Consider the following 25,749-nt stretch of genomic DNA (forward strand, 5'->3'; position numbering starts at 1 on the left):
GTGTCTTCAGCTTGGAATTCCTAGCCCAGCCCATTCTCAGTGGCCAATTCTAGCTAATCGGTTCATGCATCACTTTCTCTTCATGTCCCCCAGCTTCCTCAACTTGGTCAGGTTTTTTTTCAGATCAGTTTATGCAGTCCTCTATTACTGAACTAACAAAATGATACTGAAATTATCTGTTTAGGTCATTGCTTATCCCATTCAACTATGTGCTCCTTAAGGCCAAATACTAAGTCTCATTCATCTTTGAATTTCTAGTACCTAGTTGCCTAGTACAGAGTGGTACTCAATAAATATATATTTGCTATTTTTGTTATTGACCAATAAAAACAGATTACTTTATGTAACTCACTGAAGCTATCAGTTTACTTTTATTTAGGAAAACAGAATTTTACTGCAACTATATAAGATTGAGATTATATATACTTTAAATCTATTATACTCTAAGTTCTTTAACGAGTAAAAATTATGCCAATATATATATGTGTGTGAATACTCTGACATTCACTGAAACTAATCAAATACAGAAAGCTATCAACCATTCAATCTGTTTTTAGATTTATTTCTAGCTTTACATCCAAGGACTCTAAGATTGGAATTTTAAGGCTTCTACAGACAACTTACTTATTCCCTGCTCAACTTCTGCCTCAAAAAGAAAGACCAAAGATACTATAATATTTGTTACTGTACCTTACATCTTCAGCCATAATATATAGTATAAATCTATATTTATAATTCCTAAAACAGTATTTATAGTATTACTCTCTGATCAAATAAAGATATATTCATTTGAAAAATAAATAATTCATTACAATGTAGAAAGTTTCATCATACATCATCCCAAGTCCAGCATTTTTCATTAGCAGTGATGCCGGTCTCTCTGTAATATTCTTCTAAAGGTGGTTCAAGAAGAATCACATCAAATTTGGGTGTCAGTTCTCTGATGTCAAAGGCTTCTATATCTGCTTGTAAGTACCTATTTGATTAAAGCATAAAAAGTAAGAGATTACAGATGGTAATAAAAAAAAGTTTCTTAAATATTTCCTAATACTATTTCAAAGTCATCATGAGCTAATAACTAAATACCTTTTTATGGAGGAATCTCTCCTCAGTATAAACAGTAAAACAATCTACCACTGTTCTTCCTGAGGAGATGGATAGAATCATACTGCAAAGGAAAACCATGATCCCACAGGAACATCCTGAGTATAAACCTTTCCCATTTTTTATACTGAAAATCCATACTCAGATGTGTCTGAGTCCCTTTCCATTATCATCATAATACTTCGAGGAATATCATTTTTCCTGCAGTTGTCTTTTAGAAAAATTGCTTTGTTTTATATTCCTCCATCTAAAAAAGTTTCTAAAGATAGACATAATTTTCTTTTGCTAGTTTGTTTGTTAGCAATAACAGTCCTTTCCAGCCACCTAGTATAAATTACTACTAGCCTTTATTTAATGGTTATTTCTACACAGTACGAAGGTATTTCAAATATAAATACACAACACTCTGGGGCTTCCCCGGTGGCTGAGTGGTAAAGAATTCACCTGCAATGCAGAAGACCCAGGTTCAATCCTTAGGTCGGGAAGATCCCCTGGAGGAGGGCATGGCAACCCACTCTAGTTTTCTTGCCCACATAATCCCATGGACAGAGAAGCCTGGAGGGCTACAGTCCATAGGGTCGCAAAGAGTTGGACACAACTGAAGCAACTTAGCATGCATAAGTTACTTTAAATGTAAAATATTTCTAAATATGATCAATATTAGCCTGTTAAATTTTTTTCTACAAACTCAGTTACCTTTGTGGTTCTTCTAATCATTAATAGCATACATTTTAGCAAATTGTTAAATGTATAAAATGTTCAAAGTAACCTAAAGAGTCTCCAAGTTTAAGGATTATACAGTTTTTGAGGGAAACATTATTCTGTTAGTAAAGGTTAAAATGAATTTTTGTATTCCAAAATGTTAAGAATAGTATCCCTAGATGCCAAGTTATAATTTTCATTTTCTTATTTTCTCTCTCTTAAGTTTTCTAACTTTCTTCAATAAGTAATTTTTGAGAAGAAAAGATACTTAAAAACATTTAAAGACAGTTAAGAATACAACAAATCAGATTTTCTAAGAAAAAATACTTAAAGACACTCTAAATTATCTAGTAAACTGAAAACAAATAAAATGACAACCTACTGTGTACTCAGTGCCAGAGTATCAAGCTAATACATTTCGCTATAAAGAAGAAAGAGTGTGTTAAACCTTTCAAAGATGCTGAATTTTTTTCAAACTTCAGAAAGGTTACATGACAAAAAGACTAATATTTTAACCCCGTGTTGGGAACAAAAAACCCCACTTACATAGGAGGAGTGTTAGATTTAGCTATTAACTCATCCTTCAGTCTGATGAGCTCCCGCAGTTTAGGGTATTCTTCAAATCTGTCCGCCAAACCTGGGGAAGAAAAATAGTAAATTCCAAATTTCAATATAATTGAGTATCAGTGAATTCAAAGGTGATGAGCCTGTTCAGGAAAACAAAATAAGACACAACCAACTTATCATTCTCACATCCTTTGTAAAAAAGTTAGTTTTGAGTATTTTTAAATACTTCATAAACACATTTTATACCTAATGACCCTAATTTCACATGTAGGCAAACACATGTTTTAAAGGCCAGATGGTTTTAAAGGCCAGATGGTTTAAGTCAATTAACCATTTAATTTTTCAAACTTATTATATTAAATAATCTGCTTAAAATATCAAGTTTAGACATTCTGTTCTCAGGAAAAGAAATTTTTTTTTATTCATGCTTTTTTCCTTTTATTTTTACTAAAAAAACAAAAAGCAAAAAAACAACTCTCCCAAAGATCTAGTGACTGTTCAGTTTTCCCTTAGTTTGACAGTCAAAGTAAAGAAAATGAAGATTTCTTATCCTACTACTGACGATCTTAAATGGCTTAAATTATGGACACAATCCCAGAACAAATCAAGGCAGGAAGATAATGAGTCCCTGTTAGTTGATCAGCTCTCACTTCACTCACTCTGATTACTCATCTAAATTGTACTACCAACTCCAAGACAAGTCATTTTCTCTAAGAACATATCCTATATCAGTATTTATAGTTTTAAAGATCTCACATCTCCACATATTATAAACCAAATCCTCATATATATTTTCAAGCTTAGGATCTTCAAAAACACCTCCAAGTCCCAGAAAGGTTAAAAGCAGGAGCCTCATTGTTTCCATGTCCTCAAAAATATTTAAATCTTTGAACCTCAGAAGAGATTTTAGGTAAAATAGCATAATGCCTGATTAAACAACTGTAGGGGTAAGCAGGGCTTTGAATATCAAACATTCATAAAAGATCTTATTTTACTTTATCCTGCTTCCTTACAAGAATCATAATCATCTTAAGTTAAAAACCAAAAGTCCATCTCACAACCCTAATATCAAAGATTAAAAAAAATGAAAGATTTTGTAAAGCGTCCTTATTCAGTGGTTACAGATCAAATTTCAAATGAAACAAGTTTTAAGATTTTATTATATTTGGGTTTCAATCACTGTAGAGTCAGGTCTCAATCATCTACAAAACAGAGGTACAACTTTTTCTCAATCCATAATAGTTTCCTAAGTACATTTTCTTTGCCTCAGAGAAATAAACGTCTTAAAGCAGAAAGGCCAATAATGAAATTTGGCTATATTACTTATAACCTTAAAAAAAAAAAGCTTTATTGAAGTATAATTGATAAACAAAAACCTTATACATTAAACTTACATTTAATGGATACAATCTGATGAGGTTTAACATATGCATATAGCTGTGAAACCATAACCACAATCAAGGTAATACATATTAATAACCTTCAGAAGTTTCTTTGTGTTCCTCTGGTTTTGGTGTGTATGTGCAGTAAGACCCCTTCATGGATCACTGCCTTGTCATGGCCAACGGGCTTGTATAACTCAATGAAGCTATGAGCCATGCTGTGAAGGGCCACCCAAGACAGATGAATCACAGTGGAGGGTTCTGACTAAACGTGATCCACTGGAGGAGAGAATGGCAAACCACTCCAGTATACAAGCCTTGAGAACTCCATGAACTGTATGAAAAGGCAAAAAGACACTGAAAGATGAGCTGCTCAGGCTGGAAGGTGTCCAATATGCTACTGGGGAAGAGCAGAGTACAACTACTAATAGCTCCAGAAATAATGAAGCGGCTGGGCCAAAGCGGAAACACTCAGTTGTGGATGGGTCTGGTGATGTAAGTAAAATCGGGTGTTTTAAAGGATAGCATTGCATAGGAACCTGGAATGTTAGATTCATGAATCAAGGTAAACTGGACATGGTCAAGCAGGACACGGCAAGAGTAAACATCAACATCTTAGGAATCCATGAAATAAAATGATTAGGAATGGGTGAAATTAATTCAGATAATCATTGGACCTATTACTGTGGACAAGAATCCCTAAGGGAAGCAACCTAGATGTCCATCGACAGATGAATGGATAAAGACTTTGTGCTACATATACTCAGCCACAAAAAGGAATGCATTTGAGTCAGTTCTGATGAGATGGATGAATGCAGACCCTATTATACAGAGTGAAGTGAGCCAGAAAGAGAAAGATAAATATAGTATTCTAACACATTTATACAGAATCTGGAAAAATGGTACTGAAGAATTTATTTATAGGGCAGCAATGCAAAAACAGGCAGAGAAGTCTTATGGACATGGGGAGAGGGGAGGAGAGGGTGAGATGTATGGAAAGAGTACCATGGAAACTTACATTACCATATAGAAAATAGACAGCCAACGGGAATTTGCTGTATGTCTCAGAAAACTCAAACAGGGGCTCTGTATCAACCTAGAGGGGTGGGATAGGGAGGGAGATGGGAGGGAATTTTAAAAGGGAGGGGACATGTGTGTACCTAATGGCTGATTTATGTTGAGGTTTGATAGAAAACAACAAAGTTCTGTGAAGCAATTATCCTTCAATAAAAAAATAAAAAAAATAAAAGAATCCCTCAGAAGAAATGGAGTAGCCCTTATAATCAACAAAAGAGTCTGAAACGCAATACTTGGGTGCAACCTTAAAAATGACACAATGATTTCAGTTCATTTTCAAGGCAAACTATTCTACATCACAGTAATTCAAGTCTATGCCCCCACCACCAATACTGAAGAAGCTGATCAGTTCTATGAAGACCTAGAAGACTTCCTAGAACACCAAAAAAAGGATGTCCTATTCATCATAAAGAAAGCCAAGTGCCGAAGAATTGATGCTATTGAACTGTGGTATTGAAGAAGACTGTTGAGAGTCCCTTGGACTGCAAGGAGATCCAACCAGTCCATCCTAAAGGAAATCAGTCCTGAATATTCATTGGAAGGATTGATGCTGAAGCTGAAACTCCAATATTTGATTCGAAGTACTGGAAGCTACCTGATTCGAACACCTGACTCACTGGAAAAGAACCTGATGCTGGGAAAGATTGAAGGCAGGAGAAAAAGGGGACAACAGAGGATGAGATGGTTGGATGGCATCACTGACTCAATGGACAAGAATTTGAGTGAACTCTGGGAGTTGGTGATGGCACGGAACTGCATGCTGCAGTTCATGGGATCATAAAGAGTTAGACATGACTGAGTGACTGAACTGAACTGATTCATCATAAGGGACTGGAATGCAAAGTAGGAACTCAAGAGATACCTGAAATAACAGACAAGTTTGGCCTTGGAGTATAAAATGAAGCAGGGCAATGGCTGACAGAATTTTGCCAAGAGAATACTCTTGTCATACCAAACACCCTTTCAAAACAACACAAGAGATGACTTTACACATGGACATCACCGAATGGTCAATACTGAAATCAGATTGATTACATTCTTCATAGTTGAAGATGGAGAAGCTGTAGAGAGTCAAAAAAACAAGACCTGGAGCTGACTGTGGCTCAGATCATCAGCTCCTCATAACAAAATTCAAGCCTGAACTAAAGAAAGTGGTATTAAATCCAGTGAACAGAATGCCTGAAGAACTATGGACAGGGGTCTGTAATACTGTACAGGAGGCAGCAAACAACACCATCCCAATGAAAAAAAATGCAAGAAGGCAGGCAGTTGCCTGAGGAGGCTTTACAAATAGCTGAGGAAAGAAGAGAAGAAAAAAGAAAGGGTGAAATGGAAAGGTTCACCCAAATAAATGCAGAGTTTCAGAAAATAGCAAGAGACCAGAAGGTCTTCTTCAATGAACAGTACAAAGAAATAGAGGAAAACAACAGAAAGCATAAGGCTAGAGATCTCTTCAAGAAGATTGGAAATATCAAAGGAACATTTCATCCAAAGATGGACACAATAAAGGACAGAAACAGTAAAGACCTAATTGAAGCAGAAGAGATCGAGATGGAAAAAATACACAGAAGAATTGAACAAAAAAGATCTTAATGACCTGGCTAACCACGATGGTGTAGTCTCTCATTCAGAGTCAGACATCCTGGAGTGTGAAGTCACGTGGGTCTTAGGAAGCACTGCTGCCAAAAAGCTAGTGGAGGTGATGAAATTTTCAGCAGAGATATTTAAAATCCTAAAAGATGATGCTATTATAGCTCTGCACTCAATAAGTCAGCAAATTTGGAAAATCTAGCAGTGATCACAGGACTAGAAAAGGTCAATCCTCATTCCAACTCCCAAGAAGGACAGTACTAAAGAATGTTTAAACCAATGGACAACTGCACTCAACTCCCATGCTACTAAGGTTATGTTCAAAATCCTCCAAGGCAGGCTTCAGCATTACATGAACCAAGAACTTCCAGAAGTTAAAGCAAGCTGCATTCAGAAAAGGCAGTGGAACCAGAGATCACATTGCCAACCTTCACCAGATCACAGACCAAGCAAGGGAATTCGAGAAAAACATCTATCTCTGTTTCACTGAATATGCTAAAGCCTTTGACTGTGTGGATCATAAAAAACTGTGGAAGACTAAAGAGATGAGAATATCAGACCATATTATCTGTCTCCTGAGAAACCTGTATGCAGGTCAAGAAGCAACAGTTAGAGCCCTACAGGGAACAACTGACTGGTTCAGGATTGAGAAAGGAGTAGGACAAGGCTGGTATTGTCAACCTTGTTTATTTAACTTATATACAAAGTACATCATTGGAAATACTAGGCCAGATGAGTTACAAGCTGGAATCAAGATGACCAGGAGATATATCAACAACTTCAGATATGCAGATGATACCACTCTAATGGCAGAGCATAAGGAGGAACTAAAGAGCCTCTTGATGAGAGTGAAAGAGGAGAGTGAAAAAGCTAACTTAATATTAAAAAAACCAAGATCATGGCATCCATTCTCATCACTTCAGGGCAAAGAGATGGGGAAAAGGGGAAAGCAGTGACAAATTTTCTCTTCTTGGGCTTTAAAATGACCACGGATGGTGACTGCAGCCATAAAATTAGAAGACAACTGCTTCTTGGCAGGAAAGGAAGATGACGGCTTCTTAGCAGGAAAGCTACGACAAATCTAGACAGCGTGTTAAAAAGCAAAGACATCACTTGGCCAACAAAGGTCCATATAGTCAATCAAAGCTATGATCTTTCCAGTAGTCATGTACAAATGTGAAAGTCAGACCATATAGAAGTCTGAGCACCAAAGAAGTGATGCTTTTGAATTGGTGCTGGAGAAGACTCTTGAGAGTCCCTTGGAAAGCAAGGAGATCAAACCAAATCAAATCTTAAAGGAAATCAACCATGAAAACTCTTTGGAAGGACTGATGCTAAAGCTGTAGTTCCAATCCTTTGGCGACCTGATGCAAAGAGACGACTTATTAGAAAAGACCCTGATGCTGGGAGAGATTGAAAGCAGGAGAAGAGGGTAACAGAGGATGATGGTTAGATGGAGTCACTAATTCAATGGACATGACTTGGGCAAACTCTGGGAGATGGTGAGGGACAGCGAAGCCTGGCGTGATGCAGTCCGTGGGGTCAAAAAGTCAGACGCAACTTGGCGACCCAACAAGTATCTTTAAGTAAGATAAAATATACCCTCTTAAATTTTTTGAAGTATTGTTGACTATGGTCAGCAGTATTGCTGAGTATAAACAATTTGCTATACAGCACATCTATAGAATCTTTTCATCACAGGGGCCTGGAATGCAAAGTAGGAAGTCAAGAGATAACTGGAATAACAGGCAAGTCTGGCCTTGGAGTACAAAATGAAGCAGGGCAAAGACTAACAGACTTTTGCCAAGAGAACACACTGGTCATAACAAACACCCTCTTCCAACATCACAAGAGAAAACTCTACACATGGACATCACCAGATGGAAAAGATGGAGAAGCTCTTTGCAGCCAAAGATGGAGAAGCTCTATACAGTGAGCAAAAATAAGACCAGGAGCTGACTATGGCTCAGATCATGAACTCCTTATTGCAAAATTCAGACTTAAACTGAAGAAAGTAGGGAAAACCACTAGACCATTCAGGTATGACCCAAATCAAATCCATTATGATTATACAGTGGAAGTGACAAATAGATTCAAGGAATTAGATCTGATAAGAGTGTGCCTGAAGAACTATGGATGGGGTTCATAACACTGTATAGGAGGTAGTGACTAAAATCATCCCAAAGAAAAAGAAATACAACAAGGAAAAATGATTGTCTGAGGAGGCTTTATAAATAGCCGAGAAAAGAAGAGACGTGAAAGGCAAAGGAGAAAAGGAAAGATGTATCCATTTGAATGCAGAGTCCCAAAGAATAGCAAGGAGAGATAAGAAAGCATTCCTAAGTGATCAATGCAAAGAAATAGAGGAAAACAACAGAATGGGAAAGACTAGAGATCTCTTCAAGAAAATCAGAGATACAAAGGGAACATTTCATGCAAAGATGGGCACAATAAAGAACATAAACGGTATGGAACATAAGCAGAAGAGATATAAAAGGAAATGGTAAAAATACACTGAAGAACTTTACAAAAAAGGTCTTAATGACCCGGGTAACCATGATGGTGTGGTCTCTCATCTAAAGCCAGACCTCCTGGAGTATGAAGTCAAGTGAGCCTTCAATTCAGTTCAGTCGCTTAGTCATGTCCGACTCTTTATGACCCCATGAATTGCAGCACACCAGGCCTCCCTGTCCATCACCAACTCCTGGAGTTCACTCAGACTCACGTCCATCAAGTCAGTGATGCCATCCAGCCATCTCATCCTCTGTTGTCCCCTTCTCCTCCTGCCCCCAATCCCTCCCAGCATCAGAGTCTTTTCCAATGAGTCAACTCTTTGCATGAGGTGGCCAAAGTATTGGAGTTTCAGCTTCAACATCAGTCCTTGCAAAGAACACCCAGGACTGATCTCCTTCAGAATGGACTGGTTGGATCTCCTTGCAGTCCAAGGGACTCTCAAGAGTCTTCTCCAACACCACAGTTCAAAAGCATCAATTCTTCGGCGCTCAGCTTTCTTCATAGTCCAACTCTCACATCCATATATGACCACTGGAAAAACCATAGCCTTGACTAGACGGACCTTTGTTGGCAAAGTAATGTCTCTGCTTTTGAATATGTTATCTAGTTTGGTCATAACTTTCCTTCCAAGGAGTAAGCGTCTTTTAATTTCATGGCTTCAGTTACCATCTGCAGTGATTTTGGAGCCCAAAAAATAAAGTCAGCAACTGTTTCCACTGTTTCCCCATCTATTTCCCATGAAGTGATGGGACCAGATGCCATGATCTTCGTTTTCTGAATGTTGAGCTTTAAGCCAAACTTTTTCACTCTCCTCTCACTTTCATCAAGAGGCTTTTTAAATATTTGGCAAAACTAATACAATTATGTAAAGTTTAAAAATAAAATAAAATAAAAAAAAAAAAGAGGCTTTTTAGTTCCTCTTCACTTTCTGCCATAAGGTGGTGTCATCTGCATATCTGAGGTTATTGAGATTTCTCCCGGCAATCTTGATTCCAGTTTGTGCTTCTTCCTTAGGAAGTAGTAATATAAACAAAGCTAGTGGAGGTGATGGAATTCCAGCTGAGCTATTTCAAATTCTAAAAGACGATATGCCAGCAAATTTGGAAAACTCAGCAGTGGCCACAGGACTGGAAAAGATCAGTTTTCATTCCAATCCCAAAGAAAGGCAATGCCAAAGAATGTTCAAACTACCACACAATTCACTCATTTCACATACTAGCAAGGTAATACTCAAAATCCTTCAAGCTAGGCTTCAGTAGTACACAAATTGAGAACTTCCAGATTTCTCAATGTACAAGCTGTATTTAGGAACGGCACAGGAACCAGAAATCACATTGCCAACATCCTTTGGATCATAGAAAAAGCAAGGGAATTTCAGAAAAACATCTGCATTATTGACTACACTAAAGCCTTCAACTGTGCATCACAAGAAACTACCAGACCACCTTACCTGCTTACCTGAGAAACCTGTATACAGGTCAAGAAGCAACATTTAGAACAGGACATGGCACAACAGACTGGTTCCAAATTGCAAAGAGTTCGTCAAGGCTGTATATTGTCACCCTGCTTATTTAACTTATATGCAGAGTACATCATGTGAAGTGAAGAGCTGGTTGAATCACAAGCTGAAATCAAGATTGCAGGAAAAATATCAATAACCTCAGATATGCAGATGACACCACTCCAACAGCAGAAAGCAAAGAGGAACCAAAGAGTCTCTTAAAGAAGGCGAAAGAGGAGAGTGAAAAAGCTGACTTAAAACTCAACATTCAAAAAGCTATGATAATGGCATCTGGTCCCATCACTTCATGGCAAATAGATAGGGGAAAAAAATGGAAACAGTGATAGACTTTATTTCCTGGGCTATAAGCTATTACAAACCTAGACAGTGTATTAAAAAGCAGAGATACCACTTTGCTGACAAAGGTCCGTATAGTCAAAGTTATGGTTTTTCCAGTAGTCACACAGGGCTATGAGAGTTGCACTATTAAAGGCTGAGCACTGAAGAATTGATGCTTCCGAAATGTGGTGATGAAAAAGACTCTTGAGATCCCTTGGAGAGCAAAGAGATCAAACCAGTCAATCCTAAAGGAAATTAACCCTGAATATTCATCGGAAGGACTGATGCTAAAGCTGAACCTCTTAATACTCTGGCCACCTGATGAAAAGAGCCAACTCAGTGGAAAAGTGATGCTGGGAAAGATTGACGGCAGGAGGAGAAAGGGGAGGCAGAGCTTGAGATAGCTGGATGGCATCACCAAGTCGATGGACATGAGTTTGAGCACATTCCAGGAGACAGTGAAGGACAGGGAAGCCTTGCATGGTGTGGTCCATGGGGTCATAGAGTCAGACATGACTGAGCAACTGAACAACAAGATCTACAGAATTAATTTATCTTGCATAGCAGAAACTTTATGCCAACTGCACAACAACTTCTCATTTTCCTCTCTCTCCAGCCTCTGACAACCACTGCTGTGTTCTCTTCTATGAGAATCACTATTTTAGGTAGCTCATAAAAGTGTATGTATTTATATATGTACTACTGATATTTTAAGTGCCTCTTTAAGTGTGTGCATTTTTGTCATTCTGTAACTGGCCCATCTCACCATTATTATTATTACTTTTTGTGCTACATCTAAATTGTGACCATGAAAACATTAAAATCAGTTTCTTTGTTGCTTACAAGCAAAAAAAGAAAAAGTATCTTGGATTACATCAAAATAAAATTTTTGTGTGGTAAATGGCACTATCAAAGAAGTGAAAAGACAACCCACAGAACGGGAGAAAATATTTGCAAATCATACATCTGATAAAGGACTTACACTGAGAATATATAAAGAACTCTTACAATAAAAGTCAAATACCAAAAAAAAAAGCTTTTAGACATTTCTCCAAAATAGATATTTAAATGGAAAATAAGCATAGAAAAAGATTTTTAATATCGTTAGTCAGTAGGGAAATGCAGATCAAAACCACAACGAAGGAATGGGAACTGACTGCTAATGACTGAGTACTGAGTTTCTTTAGGGGAGATAAAAATGTTCTGAGGATGTGTAATATTGTTGGTAGGAATGTAAATTGGTTGCAGCAACTGTGGGAAACAGTACGGAACTATCATACTGTTTTCTCAAAAAACTAAAAATAGAAGTAACTATATGAATATAGAAATTCCACTCCTGCGTATGTATCTTAAGAAAACAAAAATACTAATTCAAAAAGACACATGCATCAATGTTCTTAGCAGCATTATTTACAATAGCCAAGATATGGAAGCAGCCTAAGTGCACACCAACATATGAAAGGATGAAGAAGATGTGGTACACATACACATGCACTGGAGTACTAGTCAGCCATAAAAAAGTGCTTGTTTGTTTTTTTCACCATTTGCAACAACATGGAGGATAATATGCTTGGTGAAATAAGTCAGAAAGACAGATACCATGGGAAATCTAAAAAAATAAAGAGCAACCTAGTGAATGTAACAAAAAGAAACAGATTCAGAAAACAAATTAGTGGTACCAGTGGGGATAGAAGAGGCAGAGCAAAATTGGGAAGGGGACTAAGAAATACAAATTTCTCTCTATACAATAAATAAGTTACAAGCATAATGTTCAGCAGAGAGAATATAGCCAATATTTTACATTAACCATAAATGAAGTATAAACTTTAAAAATTGTGAACCACTATTTGTACATCTAAAACTTATATAATATTGTAAGTCAACTATACCTCAATTTTAAAAAAAAGGTCTAAAATTAGATGGTGGTGATGGCTGCACAAACCTGTAGATACTTTAAAAAATTAAATTATATTCTTTAAATGGGTGAATTGTATAGTACATGAATTATCTTAATCAAGCTATTTTCAAAACTGCAGGGATACTGCCTCTGATGAGCATACTGATAGACTGAACACAGCTGAGGAAAGAATCTGAGCTTGAGGATATCTCAAGAGAAATCTCAAAAACTGAAAAGTAAAAGGAACAAAAATTGGGGGGAAAAAAAGACTATCCAAGGAACATGAGATAACTACAAAAGGTGTAATGGAAATATCAGAAGAAAAAACCACAGGAACAGAAGATATATCTGAATCAATAATAACTGAGGGGACTTCCCTGGTGGTCCAGTTGTTAAGAGTCCACCTTGCAATTCAGGGGATGACGGTTCGATCCCTGATTGGGGAACTAAGACCCCACATGCGGCAGGACAACTAAGTCCATGTGCCACACTACTGAGCCACAACAGTGAGCTCACGTGCCACAACCAAGATCTGAAGAAATCAAAAATAAACAAATAAAATAACGACTAAACATTTCACAAATTAATGTCAGACATCAAACCCCAGATATAGGAAGCTCAGAGAGTACCAAACAGGATACATACCAAAAAATAGAAAAAAGAAAAACTCAACTATACCTACGCATATCATTTTCAAGCTATAAAATAAAAGTCCTGAAAGGAACTAGGAAAAAAAAAAACTACTATGGAACAAAGTTAAGAATTATATCCAACTTCTCAGAAAAAAACAAGCAAAAAGAGAGTGAAGTAAAATATTTAAAGTACTGGAAGAAAGAAAACACCAATCCAGAATTCCATACTTTACAAAATTAATCTTTCAAAAGTAAAGGAGAAATAAAGACTTTCTCAGAGAAACAAAAACAGGGAATTTGTTGTTAGTAGGCCTATCTTGCAAGAAATGTTAAAAAAAAATTCTTAGAGGAAAGGAAAATGACATAGGTCAAAAAATCAGATTTACCTAAAGAAAGGAAGAGCATCAAAGAAGGAATAAATAAAGGCAAAATAAAAAAGAGGGATAATCACAGAAACAAAATGAAGGAAAGGAAGGAAGAAGGAAAAAATTAACACTGCTTGATGGAAAAAGAGCGTGTACAAGAAGTACTATGAATGGAAAGGGGAAGCCAAGTCAGGAAAAAGTAATTTTGTTAGAAATAAACCACAAAATGGATAAATTACATGCACGTAACCGGCAGCCAGCAATCGCATATCCCCAGCAAATCAGACATACCTACATCCCTGATGAAATTCTGGGGTCTATGTCCAGTGTCTACAAAATGTTGGCAGTAATCATTATGGGGATTTAAACTCTGTGTTCCCTAAAGAAAAAGTCAAAATTAAATTAATAGCTTTCACTCTGGTGGCAGATACATTAACTCGGAGCTTTATATTTTATTATGAGGCCAAGCAAAATATAAGCTAACTGATAAATTTAAAAAATAAAAAACATCATTACTAAAATGATAGTTTATAATTCAGTTATCTACAGATATTAATAGCCAAGCATCAGAAGAACATTTCATGAATAATTTTAAATATTTTATAATAATAATGATCCTTCAATAACTGAAAAAAAATCTTAAACATAAGTATTTCAAATCTTTTCAGGCACAAAGCTGAAACATGAAAAGTTAAAGATTTGAAAATTATTTACCTTAAGAAAAGTACTAGAATCTTTATAAATCTCTTCTTCATATGGCAAATTTTCTTCCTCCTGTTGCATTTCTAATTCATCCTTAAAAAAGAAAGATTAAGTAGATATTTTATGTATAAGAGGAATCTTATGTATTATATTGTAAGTATTAACACTCATAAATATTTTATTTCCCTAAGACATAAATTTTTCAAATTACCATTAAAGTCAAACAGTGAAGTCTTTGCTTTCTCATCATTAGCTTTGTTTATAATAAAAATTTCCTTTTCATTCTCAATAATAACTGTCTATAACTACTAATTTTATTGACTAAGTCATCTAGATTTACCTTAGATATAAAACTTTAAATTATTAGAATTTAGCTTAAATCATGAAAGATAGGTCCACCAATGGGGCAATTTTACTTCTACTAGAGCAAACCAAAAGAAATCGCTATTTTATAGGTCAAAAATGTTAAAATAGGAGGAACTGTACATGCTTTAATCTAACATAATCACAACATATTTAACATATTTAAGTTATATATTAGGATATATCAAATGCAACCAACACACAATATTGTTTTGCTAAGTTGTGTCCAACTCTTTGCAACCGCATGGACTGTAGCCTGCCAGGCCCCTCTGTCCATGGGATTTCCTAGGCAATACTGGAGTGGGTTGCCATTTCCCCCTCCAAGGGATCTTTGAAACCTAGGGATTGAACCCACATCTCTTATGTCTCCTGCACTGGCAGGCACATTCTTTACCACTAAGCCACCAGGGAAGCCTAACACACAACATAGTTTTTATGAAATTAGGTAATTATACTTAAGAGATTTACTGCAACTATTCTCTTCTGTTAAATATAACTGTATAACAATTAATTTGAAAAAATGGAGATAGGTTATTTGCCCTTGACTTTTTTTTCACCTAAATAATGCAACTACAAGTTCAGAAGTTGAGTTTTTTCTCTTGGGCCTCTGTTAGAAATGCTTCTACACTGCTATCTAGCCCATGAATTCTCAAAATATTTTATTGCACTACCTTATATTGTTAAGATGGAACAACACAACTCATAAAAGATAGTACTGTAGCCTCCTGAAAACTGATCCAATTAACCAACGTTTCTGGTACATTTAACTCCTTGCTCTTATTTAAGAATGTTGTTGCCTAGAGCTTACTAGGCATTACGCTTAGTGCTTTATATACATCACCTGATTTAATCCACATACCTCTTCTATTAAAATGAGTAAACTGATATAAATGGTCACATATATGCTAATGACATTATTCAGTATTTTGTCAAAATTCAACTTTTGTCAAATTTGTTTTCCTAGATAAGACTCTACAGATTGTAAGGACTTATTTTTTTCTTGACCAAAACATTGTCCCATTCTCTACTTGCCTTATATTCTTCCATCTTGTCTTCATCTGTCTCTCCTTCATCCTGATACTTACGTTTTGCATTTGGAGCAGAGGTATCATAGGAAGCCCTGAAAATTAAAACTGAAATATCACTCACAAATACATAAGATGTATACATGTATTCATTAATATTAAAGAACAGTTTTACAGAGACAGAATAAGGCAAATTTTTCCTAACTAAACAGTATCCATTCACTCGGTTTATAAATTTTAAAAGTATCATAACCTGATTAATAACTCTGTACTTTATTTTTGAGAAAGCAACCAAATGAGAAAATAAGTTTTTATAAGGTATGTATGGCAAAAAGAAATTTCTACATATCATTCTAATCTGTCTTGAGTGAAACTGATATTCTAATTGGTAACTACAATACTGAAAAATTCTAAATGCTTTATAAACTATCAAATGAATACCACTTTTAGGGTAAAGTACTTTTTCTAAAATAAAGATTTTTAAAATAAAATTATATATAGTACATAAGCTAATTCTCAGTCTAATACTCCATTTTCTAACTAGTTCATAAATGAGAACTTACTTATATTCAGAAAATAAGCATTTCATAATTCATAGACCATAAAAATCAATGTTTTCCAAATTGGTATGCTGATGCTTATCATAACAACATACTTGATACCTAAGATTACTGTTTATTAAAGCAATGATCCTTTTGCAAATATTAACATATCATTTATAAAAAGCCATTATTCTACTGACCTGCAAGTTTCTCTTGTTTCAGCAATTTCTCTCTGCTCATCTTTGCTATTTAACACAGCACCGATGCTGTCGGCACTTTCAGCTCCCAACTGAGAAAACGCAAAACTCAACATTAGAACACAACACGCTAAGCATCCTTTCTAGCCATTTGCAGCAGCATTTAATATATCAAATATTAAAAAAAAAAAATAATGCCTAACTACCGTAGCAAGCAAATGGACTATTTACCTTCCAGGAAAAACAGAAAGTACCTTGAAACAAAACCACATTATTTAAGAATGATTTCAACAGCTGAAAAGTATTTTATGCTTTAAGTTATACTGAAATCAAAACAATTAACTTGAGCCAATCTTCTTTTAAAGTAAATAATAAAATATGATTTAGCAGTAGTAACCAAAAAAAAAAAAAAAGCAGCTAATAGTGTTTATAGTTTGATAGGCATTATGTTAAACACTTTTCATCCATCTGTGTACCATACCTTATTTATTTTATACAGTACATATACTTCATGTGTTATACCTTATTTATCCCATACTGTAATAAATTGGTTTTATTCAAGCCAAGTCTTTATATAATGATTACAGGCACAATACTAAACTTTCCAAATACCTGAAAAATAGTTATGCAAATTATGGCTGGCAGTTGTGGAAATTTTGCAAAATACAAATGTAAACAAATAACTAGTTGAGATAAGTCTGGCTACAAACTGTGGCATCAATTCATGGAAAACTTAAAAACCAAATCAAAGGTATAGAAAGCAATTTATAGGCCATGAGGAATCACTTAATATTTTTAAGCACAAGAAGAGCATGAAGAAGTCTGCATTAGATAGTCCCTTGAGCTCAAAAAGGTGAGAAAGCATACTAGAGCCCAGCCTTTATTAAACAGTTTTTATTACACAATTATATTAATTCCCACTGCCTCTTTAGACTGTTCCATGACTCCCCTAAGATTTCTCCAATGATAAATCTCGTCCAATATATTAACTGTTCCTGATATTTTAACTCTTCCATAAAATTTTCCTGACCCCTACTCTGTTTCATCGGAAAACACATCTACTTCCTATAGGGGAAATGCCTTTTAACCTTCTTCCCATGAAAGTGACTGACTCCACTCCCTTCAGTTCTCAGATAAATACAAGTCACTTTCTCAGCGAGTTCTTCCATGAACACTAGAGAGAAAATAGGTAGTCTCCTTCCATTTTTCTCTTACCTCATTTGCTTATTCAGATCATAGTTCTCATTCAGATCAAAATACAAACTAATTTTGTTTTACTTTTGTTTATTCCCTATTTTATTTTATATTTGTACACCTCAATTATTTTATGTTCACTTTTGTCTACTTCTCCCCCCACTGAATTGTTAGCTCATTGAGGAAGAACTCTGTCCTGTTAATATCTAATGTTCAGGAGCTATTATAAAGTCTGAATAAAGTCTGACTTATAATAGATGCTCAATAAATATGTGAATAAACCAATGAGATTTCTTGCCAAGGCCTAAATTAGAATACGATGTTTTATAAGACAAACGTTTTAAATCAAATTGTGCTTACATAATCGTTTTCTTGTGTTCCAACTTTTTTTTTTAATTGTGGAATGACTGGAGTAATTAAACAGACTTTCCATTGTGGGTGTGTATTTGTGTGCGCTCAGTTGTGTCCAATTCTTTGTGATTCCCCCTTGACTGCAGCCCACCAGGCTACTCTGTCCATGGAATTTTCCAAGCAAGAATACTGGAGTGGGTTGCCATTTCCACTGTGGTAGCACTAAATATATTATTTGAATAATTATGACAATTTGGTATCCTTTGAAAGTATACTAACTTTTAAAAACAAAGCTCCAAGTTAAAGAGCAGGTGTGAATTACTGGTGGCAGCATCAACGGCCACACTCATGGTGTGTGCCTATACACTGCATCTGATATCTTCAGCCAAAAGCAAATCAAGCAAATTATATACGTTGAGTTGTGCTCTACTTTGAAGTTCATGAATCAACAAAAACTTATTAAAAACTAACTTTGGTTAAGAAACAAAGTTAAGGAAGAAGATTAACCCAACTGGAATTGTATGAGTTAGTGATGTACAGCAGTGGCCTCAACATTCAGTCAGGACAATGGACGCACAGAGTGAGAAAAGCCTTAAACCAGGGAGTTCCAGACCAAGTTCTGCCCTGGGCTGTGCCATAAAGGATAGAAAGAAATCAGAAAGAAAAGACGCTTCTTAAAAATTACAAAGTCTATATTACACAAATAACTTTCTGGAGAGCAACTGGTCTATCTTGTTCACATAGTAAGTGAAAAAAAGGCTTCTAGTAAAGTGGAAATCTACCATTGATTATATTGGCCATCCTCACCCAGGTGGAATGGCTTCTAACCAGTTATTTTAGATGCTTAGAAGGTGTACTGGAAAGAGCACAGAAAGGCCTAAGACTGAAGCTGGCAAACTTAAGTTTTGTCATCTTCAGCATGTAAGGTAAATTCTTTGAGCTTTATTTTCTTCACCTATAAGATCCAGATGGCATCTGACTTGTATGATAAAATAACATACGTAAAAGTTTGTCAAATCCCTTGACACATACAACGGACTTAATAAATGGCGGCCATTATTAAATGCTGTACACTGTGTAAGTTCTCTAAAGGTAGGATAACCTATTATTCATAGTGGACTTACCAACATCTACAAGAGTTCCTGGTACATAGTAAAATATTCAAGAAATAATTGTTTATGTATGTATCTTGAATCAAATATAGGTCTGAATTCAAAACTTAAGTGTAAAAATCTTACTTGGTTGTAATAAAGAGCCACTGGACATTTTCAAACATAACATGATAAAAGCAACTGGGATAAAGAAAGCTTGAAAAAGATATATGATGTGTCAAAAAATCATAATGTCAGAGGCACAGAAACAGATCTAATTCCAAACACCCCCTTTTTTTTTTTTTTTTTGGCTTACACCACGGGGCTTAAGGGATCTTAGTTCCCAGACCAGGGACTGAACTCAGGCCACAGCCATGAAATCACAGAGTCCTAACCACTGGACCAACAGAGAAGTCCCTAGACACCGACATTTTAAACACTATACCATAAATCTTTTCATTGTGTCATAAAAGAAGCTATATATTTGACTTTCATTTAGCAAAACCAAGATTCATTACAGAAAAAAAAAATAACTATTTTCGAATAACTATTAAGATTCCTCATTAAAGCTTATGAGCATTTCCCCCATCAGTTACTGACCCGAGAGACAGAAAGGAAAACACAGCCTCTGACTTTAAGCAAAGGTGTGCATCTGCATTTTCTGCATGTGTACTCTACTAATCAGCACGTGTCAACTTACACGCAAGCAGCGCGGAAGACAAGCTTTGGAGAGACAAACCAGGGTTCAACTGACTGGCCTAGCGGTTAACGACTCGGGGGAAAAATTCGTTAGCCACCGGCGCCCGTGTTTCATTATGTGAAAATAATGCTACCTCTTTGAGAGATTTGTTGTGACTGAGTAAAGAATTCAAACATTTAGCTGTGGGTAATGACGAGGATACCGTATACAGCACAGTCGACTGCAACACCCATGATGCAGAACCTGAAATTTACACCCAGGCTACTTCCAATACGGTCTTTAGATATTATCCCAGAAAAAAACACTGTAAACCTATTTCGCAATGAAGCCACAATCTCATGAATCAGGCGCTGATACGAGAAAAGCAAGACACAAAAGACTATTTAAAAAGTGAAGAGAAACTGAGGGGCTAACGAGTCCCCTTTCCTCGCGTGAACTGCGATAACTTACATACAAACACCAAAGTTTTGTATCCTCATCACTGAGGATGCCAGGCACCTGGCGGGCATTCCATACATGCTGCTGAAGACCAGGCGTGGCGGTCGCTTTAGCACCACCGCCAAGGACCACAGCATGAAAGGGGAACGATTCGGGGTACAGAGGTTAGAGAGGTCCTGGGATTAAAGTCGCGAGACCAGAAAGGGCTGCCGGGTGGCAGGTGAAGAGACGGAAAAACGGGTAGAAAGGGACGAGGAACGCGGCGCACGCGCATTCGCGACCCCTCCCTGGGCCGCGGACCTGCTGCGCGAGAAGCTGTCGACGTAACTTCTGCCGCTCTCGGATCTCCTGCAAGCGGCTGTCCATGTCCCGACTTGTTTTCCACTACCTCGAAAACCTGGCAATTAGCGGATGAACCCTTGCTCCAATTTCTCTTCGGAATCTGTGGATCACAAAATTTTCCAGCCGCTTCAGGAGGCGGGTACCCAATGCCCTCTCCTCAGTAGGTGTTTCCGGCGCGGCCGGAATTTTGCGCCACGGAGCCCGGAAGTCCCGCCTCCCCCTGGACGCCCGCGATTTGACGCTATTTAGCAGAGGCCCAATGAATGTCCTGCGGCGCCCGGGGTGTCACGGAAGGTTCCCGCCCTTCCGAGAGCGCGGGCTGTCAGAGTGGTGCGGGCAGGTGGTCTGCCCTCTCACTGTCCTCTCCTGGGACTGCAGGCTTCCTAGGTCTGTTAGCACTGTTTCCGAGTTGTGGGCTGTATTGTTACTTTTCCAGTAACTCCCCAGTGGCTGGTGCTGGCGTTTTAAAAATTGCTGGATACCAGGTTTTTTGCTAAAAGCACAGACTCGAGTCCGATTGCCGGGTTTAAACCTGGGACTTTACTACCTAAATGACCTTGGCTAGTTAATCACCCTCTGTGTGCCTCTAGTTTTCTCATTTGTACAGTGGGAGTGATAAGAGGGCCTACTTCACAGAGTTGAAGATAGAATAAGCAGAGCTAGAAGCATACCACCATGGATGTGTTTATTGAGATTTTTATTATTACTTATATTTCCCTTTAGGCAGGGAACAACAATGCAGGAGACATAAGAGACACGGGTTCGATCCCTGGGTCAGGAAGATTCCCCTGGAGGAGGGCACAGCAACCCACTCCAGTTTTCTTGTCTGGAGAATCCCATGGACAGAGAAACCTCGCAGAGTTGGACAGGACTGAGCGACTAACACTTTCACTTTGACTTTTTTGTCCTCTATTGCAGTTCAGTTCAGTTCAGTCGCTCAGTCATGTCTGACTCTTTGGGACCTCATGAACCGCAGCACGCCAGGCCTCCCTGTCCATCACCAACTCCCGGAGTCCACCCAAACCCATGCCCATCAAGTCGGTGATGCCATCCAACCATCTCATCCTCTGTCGTCCCCTTCTCCTCCTGCCCTCAATCTTTCCCAGCATCAGGGTCTTTTCAAATGAGTCAGCTCTTTGCATCAGGTGGCCAAAGTATTGGAGTTTCAGCTTCAACATCAGTCCTTCCAATGAACATCCAAGACTGATCTCCTTTAGGATGGACTGATTGGATCTCCTTACAGTCCAAGGGACTCTCAAGAGTCTTCTCCAACACCACAGTTCAAAAGCATCGTTCTTTGGGGCTCAGCTTTCTTTATAGTCCAACTCTCACATCCATACATGACCACTGGAAAAACCATAGCTTTGACTAGACGGACCTTTGTTGGCAAAGTAATGTGTCTGCTTTTTAATATGCTGTCTAGGTTGGTCATAACTTTCCTTCCAAGGAGTAAGCGTCTTTTAATTTCATGGCTGCAGTCACCATCTGCAGTGATTTTGGAGCCCAGGAAAATTAATCACTAAAGGGATGCTGTCTGTACACTTAAATTATACATAAATGGCCCATCTCTGGGAACCCTGGTTTCCAGGGAGTGCGCATTAAGCTAAAATCCTTCTCATAGGAAACATCCTGACCAGACCCACCTGTGAATCACTGCCAGGAGAAAGAGATTAATACATCCCCCTCCAGAGGCTGATAGGAAACAGAAAGTGTTTGACTCCCTCCACTTTTACTATAAAAAAAAGCCTAAGTTCCAGCTTAGGCAAGATGGTTCTTTGGGGCATGAGCCCACTCTCTTCTTGCTTAACTGACTTTCCAAAGGAAGTCATTATTCCTTGTCCCAACTACTTGCCTCTTGATTACTGGCCTTTTGTGCAGCAAGCAGTATGAGCTTAGACTTGGTAACAGATGGGTCAAAGGAAAACAAGTCTTTGTTGTATTCTAGAGGTCAGATGCTAGGGGGCCCGCTTTTAGTGTGTGCATTTGTCTTAGCTGGAAATAACCCTGAGATATACTGCTTGTAGAAGGGGGCTCACTAATGATTCTCCTCTCTTTATAGGAAGGCAGCAAAGATGAAGTCTTAAGTTATTACCACTATACACCATATTATCATCTTATTCCAAATTCAAAGTACTAGCAGAAGTAGGCTAAGAAAGTCATGTGGCTCCATGTTTAGTTGGAAATTGGGCAAGTACTTAGTAATATTTAGTAACAAGTCTATATTCTTCAAGAGGGGATTTACTTTTTGAAAATAGTATTAAATCCTCCAGATCAAAAGCAAGTGGTGCAGGCTAGGCCAAAAGGGCTAAACTCAGTAACAGGTGGGTCATCGTAAAACATGTCTTGGTTCATGTTCTAGAGGTCAGAAGCTAGGGATCCCCTTTTTGTGCTTTTCATTTGTCTTAGCTGGAAATAACCAGTACTAGACTCTACCAATTGTCATGAATTTTTCAATAAGTAGCTCTGAAAGGCAATTTCAAAAAAGGAGTCCTAAAATTCCTTTGAGTGGTGGCAGCACTATTTGAAAAAGTGTGCTGACTTCCAAGGGCCCTATACTGTAAAAGACAGTACTGCTGCTGCTGCTGCTAAGTCGCTTCAGTCGTGTCCAACTCTGTGCGACCCCATAGATGGCAGCCCACCAGGCTCCCCTGTCCCTGGGATTCTCCAGGCAAGAACACAGGAGTGGGTTGCCATTTCCTTCTCCAATGCATGAAAGTGAAAAGTGAAAGTGAAGTCGCTCAGTCGTGTCCGACTCTTAGCGACCCCATGGACTGCAGCCCACCAAGCTCCTCTGTCCATGGGATTTTCCAGGCAAGAGTACTGGAGTGGGGTGCCATTGCCAATACTAACTTGTACTTAAAAATCAGCTGCATCACTTGCCAGTCACATGAGTACTGATTCGAACTTTTATTGATCAGTGATGTAAATAGACATTTTGTTCACTCAAATACGCATTGATATTTATTGAGCATTTTATATGGTAGACACTATGGTGGACCCTCGGGTATATCAATGACCAAAAACCAAACAAATCAAATAGTTTTTCTTTAAGGAGCTTACTATCAAAAGGAGGGAAAATTTTTTTTCCTGGTAAAGTGCAGTGCAGTGAGTGGTACTTGAACCTCATACTCACCCACACTCTGCTCTGTGATGATGGTTGAGCTGGGAGTTCACAACTGAATTTCCCAGCTTGCCTTGTCTGATGGCTTCTTATAAGATTCTGCAAAGAATTCTGCACAGGCAGATTAGAAGGTGGAACATGGAATAGCTATTGCCCCTTATTTCTCCACCTCTCTGCTTCTGTATCTGGGGGAATGGCTGTGGCCTTTATAAAGTCGTAGAGTCAGTTGAGGAAGCCCCTCCTTAGTGGTCCCACCTTCCCTTTCCCTACACTCAGGTGGGTGTCCCCAGAAATGACTTTGCTCTTGGGCTTTGAAAATACCACCTCCCCACTCTATCCTACCAGCTCTAGGGCTGGCAGCCACTTCCTGAAGTTAGGAATTTATGATTTAATCTCACCTTCCCCTTTTTGCTCTTCTAGCCTTCAACATTTCTCCATAGCAAATGCTGTCTCTTTAGAATTCCTTGTATGATTTGTTTTCCTGCCTGAAATGTGTACTGATAAAGAAACAAATGTGTGCTACCTTATAGTATGTACAAAGCCATTGGCGTGTAGCAGAGAGTTGTTGCAGTTTTCACAAACAAAGGGATATAACTCTGAAGTCTGTCTCCCAATGAATTTTAAAACACCAGCCCACACCATCACACATGTAGAGTACTGTACATGAGCATCAGTAATATTTCTTCATCACGACAAAATAAGGGCCACTAGGGAATGTGCGTGGCAGGGGCGGGGGAGAAGAAATTTGAAAATTCCCCAAATATAATTCATATTCTTTGAAAAAGCAATTTTACTTGTAGGCACTTATTTTAAGGAAGTAATGAGAAATGCAAGCTTCCAGGTGGCTCAGTGGTAAAGAATCCACCTGCCAATGCAGGAGATGTGGGTTCAGTTCCTAGTTTGGGAAGCTCCCCTGGAGGAGGGAATGGCAAGCCGCTCTAGTCTTCTTGCCAGAAAAATCCCATGGACAGAGGAGCCTGGCGGGCTACAGTCCATGGGGTCACAAAAGAATCTGACATGATATAGCGGCTAAACAACAAGAAATGAAAGATCTAGGTAACAATTAATGCATCTCCCCTCTTGGGCTCCATCCCATAGGCCTACAAGTCCTGTGCTCATCCAGCATCAAGCCCAGAGTTAGCAACAGAGACACTAATGGTTTAATGGATGGGGAACTAACATGTGTGAAGCAAGTCCTGGAGCAACACCTCATGGTGTATGGCAAATGGCAGGCAAGATGTGGTGGCCATCTTCACTGGGGGGACGGGAGTATATTACCAGTTATAAGGGAACTGATGTCAGAAGGGCTCATTCGTTACTAGGGAAACCAGTAGAGGGGCATGCCCTTCACCACCCTTTGGTGAGAACAATCACTAAATCACTAGCTGAAGCCTAAGGCAAGTACATAGGAAGGTCAGTCATGTGATTAGGGTGCAGGCAGTAGGAGTGGGGGGGGATGTACAGAGAGCAAGACAGCAAAGGTCTTCAGTGACCTGACCATGCATTCCCCCTAAGTTCCTTGAGGATGACTCTTCCAAACTTGTGTATCCAACTGCCTATTGTCCATCTTACTAAAATGTCCCTCACAGTCTCAAAGTTGAGATGGCTATAAAGTGAATTCATCAATTACCCCCATCCGTTAATTTTTAATTAATTGTTATTGAAGTATAGTTGCTTTACAATGTTGTGTTAGTTTCTGCTGTACAGCAAAATGAATACATGTACATATCCCCTCCCTTTTGGGTTTCCTTCCCATTCAGGTCACCACAGTGCACTAAGTAGAGTTCCCTGTGCCTATCTTTTAAATTCTACTCCAAAAATGTTTCCTCTTTCAGTGAGTGGGATCAATCAGTTCAGTTCAGTCACTCAGTCATGTCCGACTCTTTGCGCCCCCATGAACTGCAGCATACCAGGCCTCCCTGTCCATCACCAATTCCCGGAGTTCACTCAAACTCACGTCCATCGAGTCGGTGATGCCATCCAGCCATCTCATTCTCTGCCGTCCCCTTCTCC

General features: G+C 38.1%; 1 protein-coding gene across 1 annotated transcript in view; it reads right to left on the bottom strand.

The window, feature by feature from the left end:
* Positions 1–20,792, bottom strand: part of METTL14 (methyltransferase like 14) — a 39,004-nt gene extending 18,212 nt beyond the window's left edge. Inside the window, exons 1-7 of the mRNA XM_010855233.1 lie at positions 20,574–20,792; positions 16,503–16,591; positions 15,768–15,855; positions 14,385–14,465; positions 13,962–14,049; positions 2,353–2,443; positions 835–976 (exon numbers count right to left, since the gene is read on the bottom strand). Coding sequence (XP_010853535.1) covers positions 835–976; positions 2,353–2,443; positions 13,962–14,049; positions 14,385–14,465; positions 15,768–15,855; positions 16,503–16,591; positions 20,574–20,639 — 645 coding nt within the window. The 5' untranslated portion in view covers positions 20,640–20,792. The remainder of the gene's footprint in view (positions 1–834; positions 977–2,352; positions 2,444–13,961; positions 14,050–14,384; positions 14,466–15,767; positions 15,856–16,502; positions 16,592–20,573) is intronic.
* Between the last annotated feature and the right edge of the window lie 4,957 nt (positions 20,793–25,749).

This window comes from Bison bison, unplaced genomic scaffold (assembly GCF_000754665.1).
Source record: "Bison bison bison isolate TAMUID 2011002044 unplaced genomic scaffold, Bison_UMD1.0 scf7180017864361, whole genome shotgun sequence".
In the NCBI taxonomy this organism is placed as follows: Eukaryota; Metazoa; Chordata; class Mammalia; order Artiodactyla; family Bovidae; genus Bison; species Bison bison.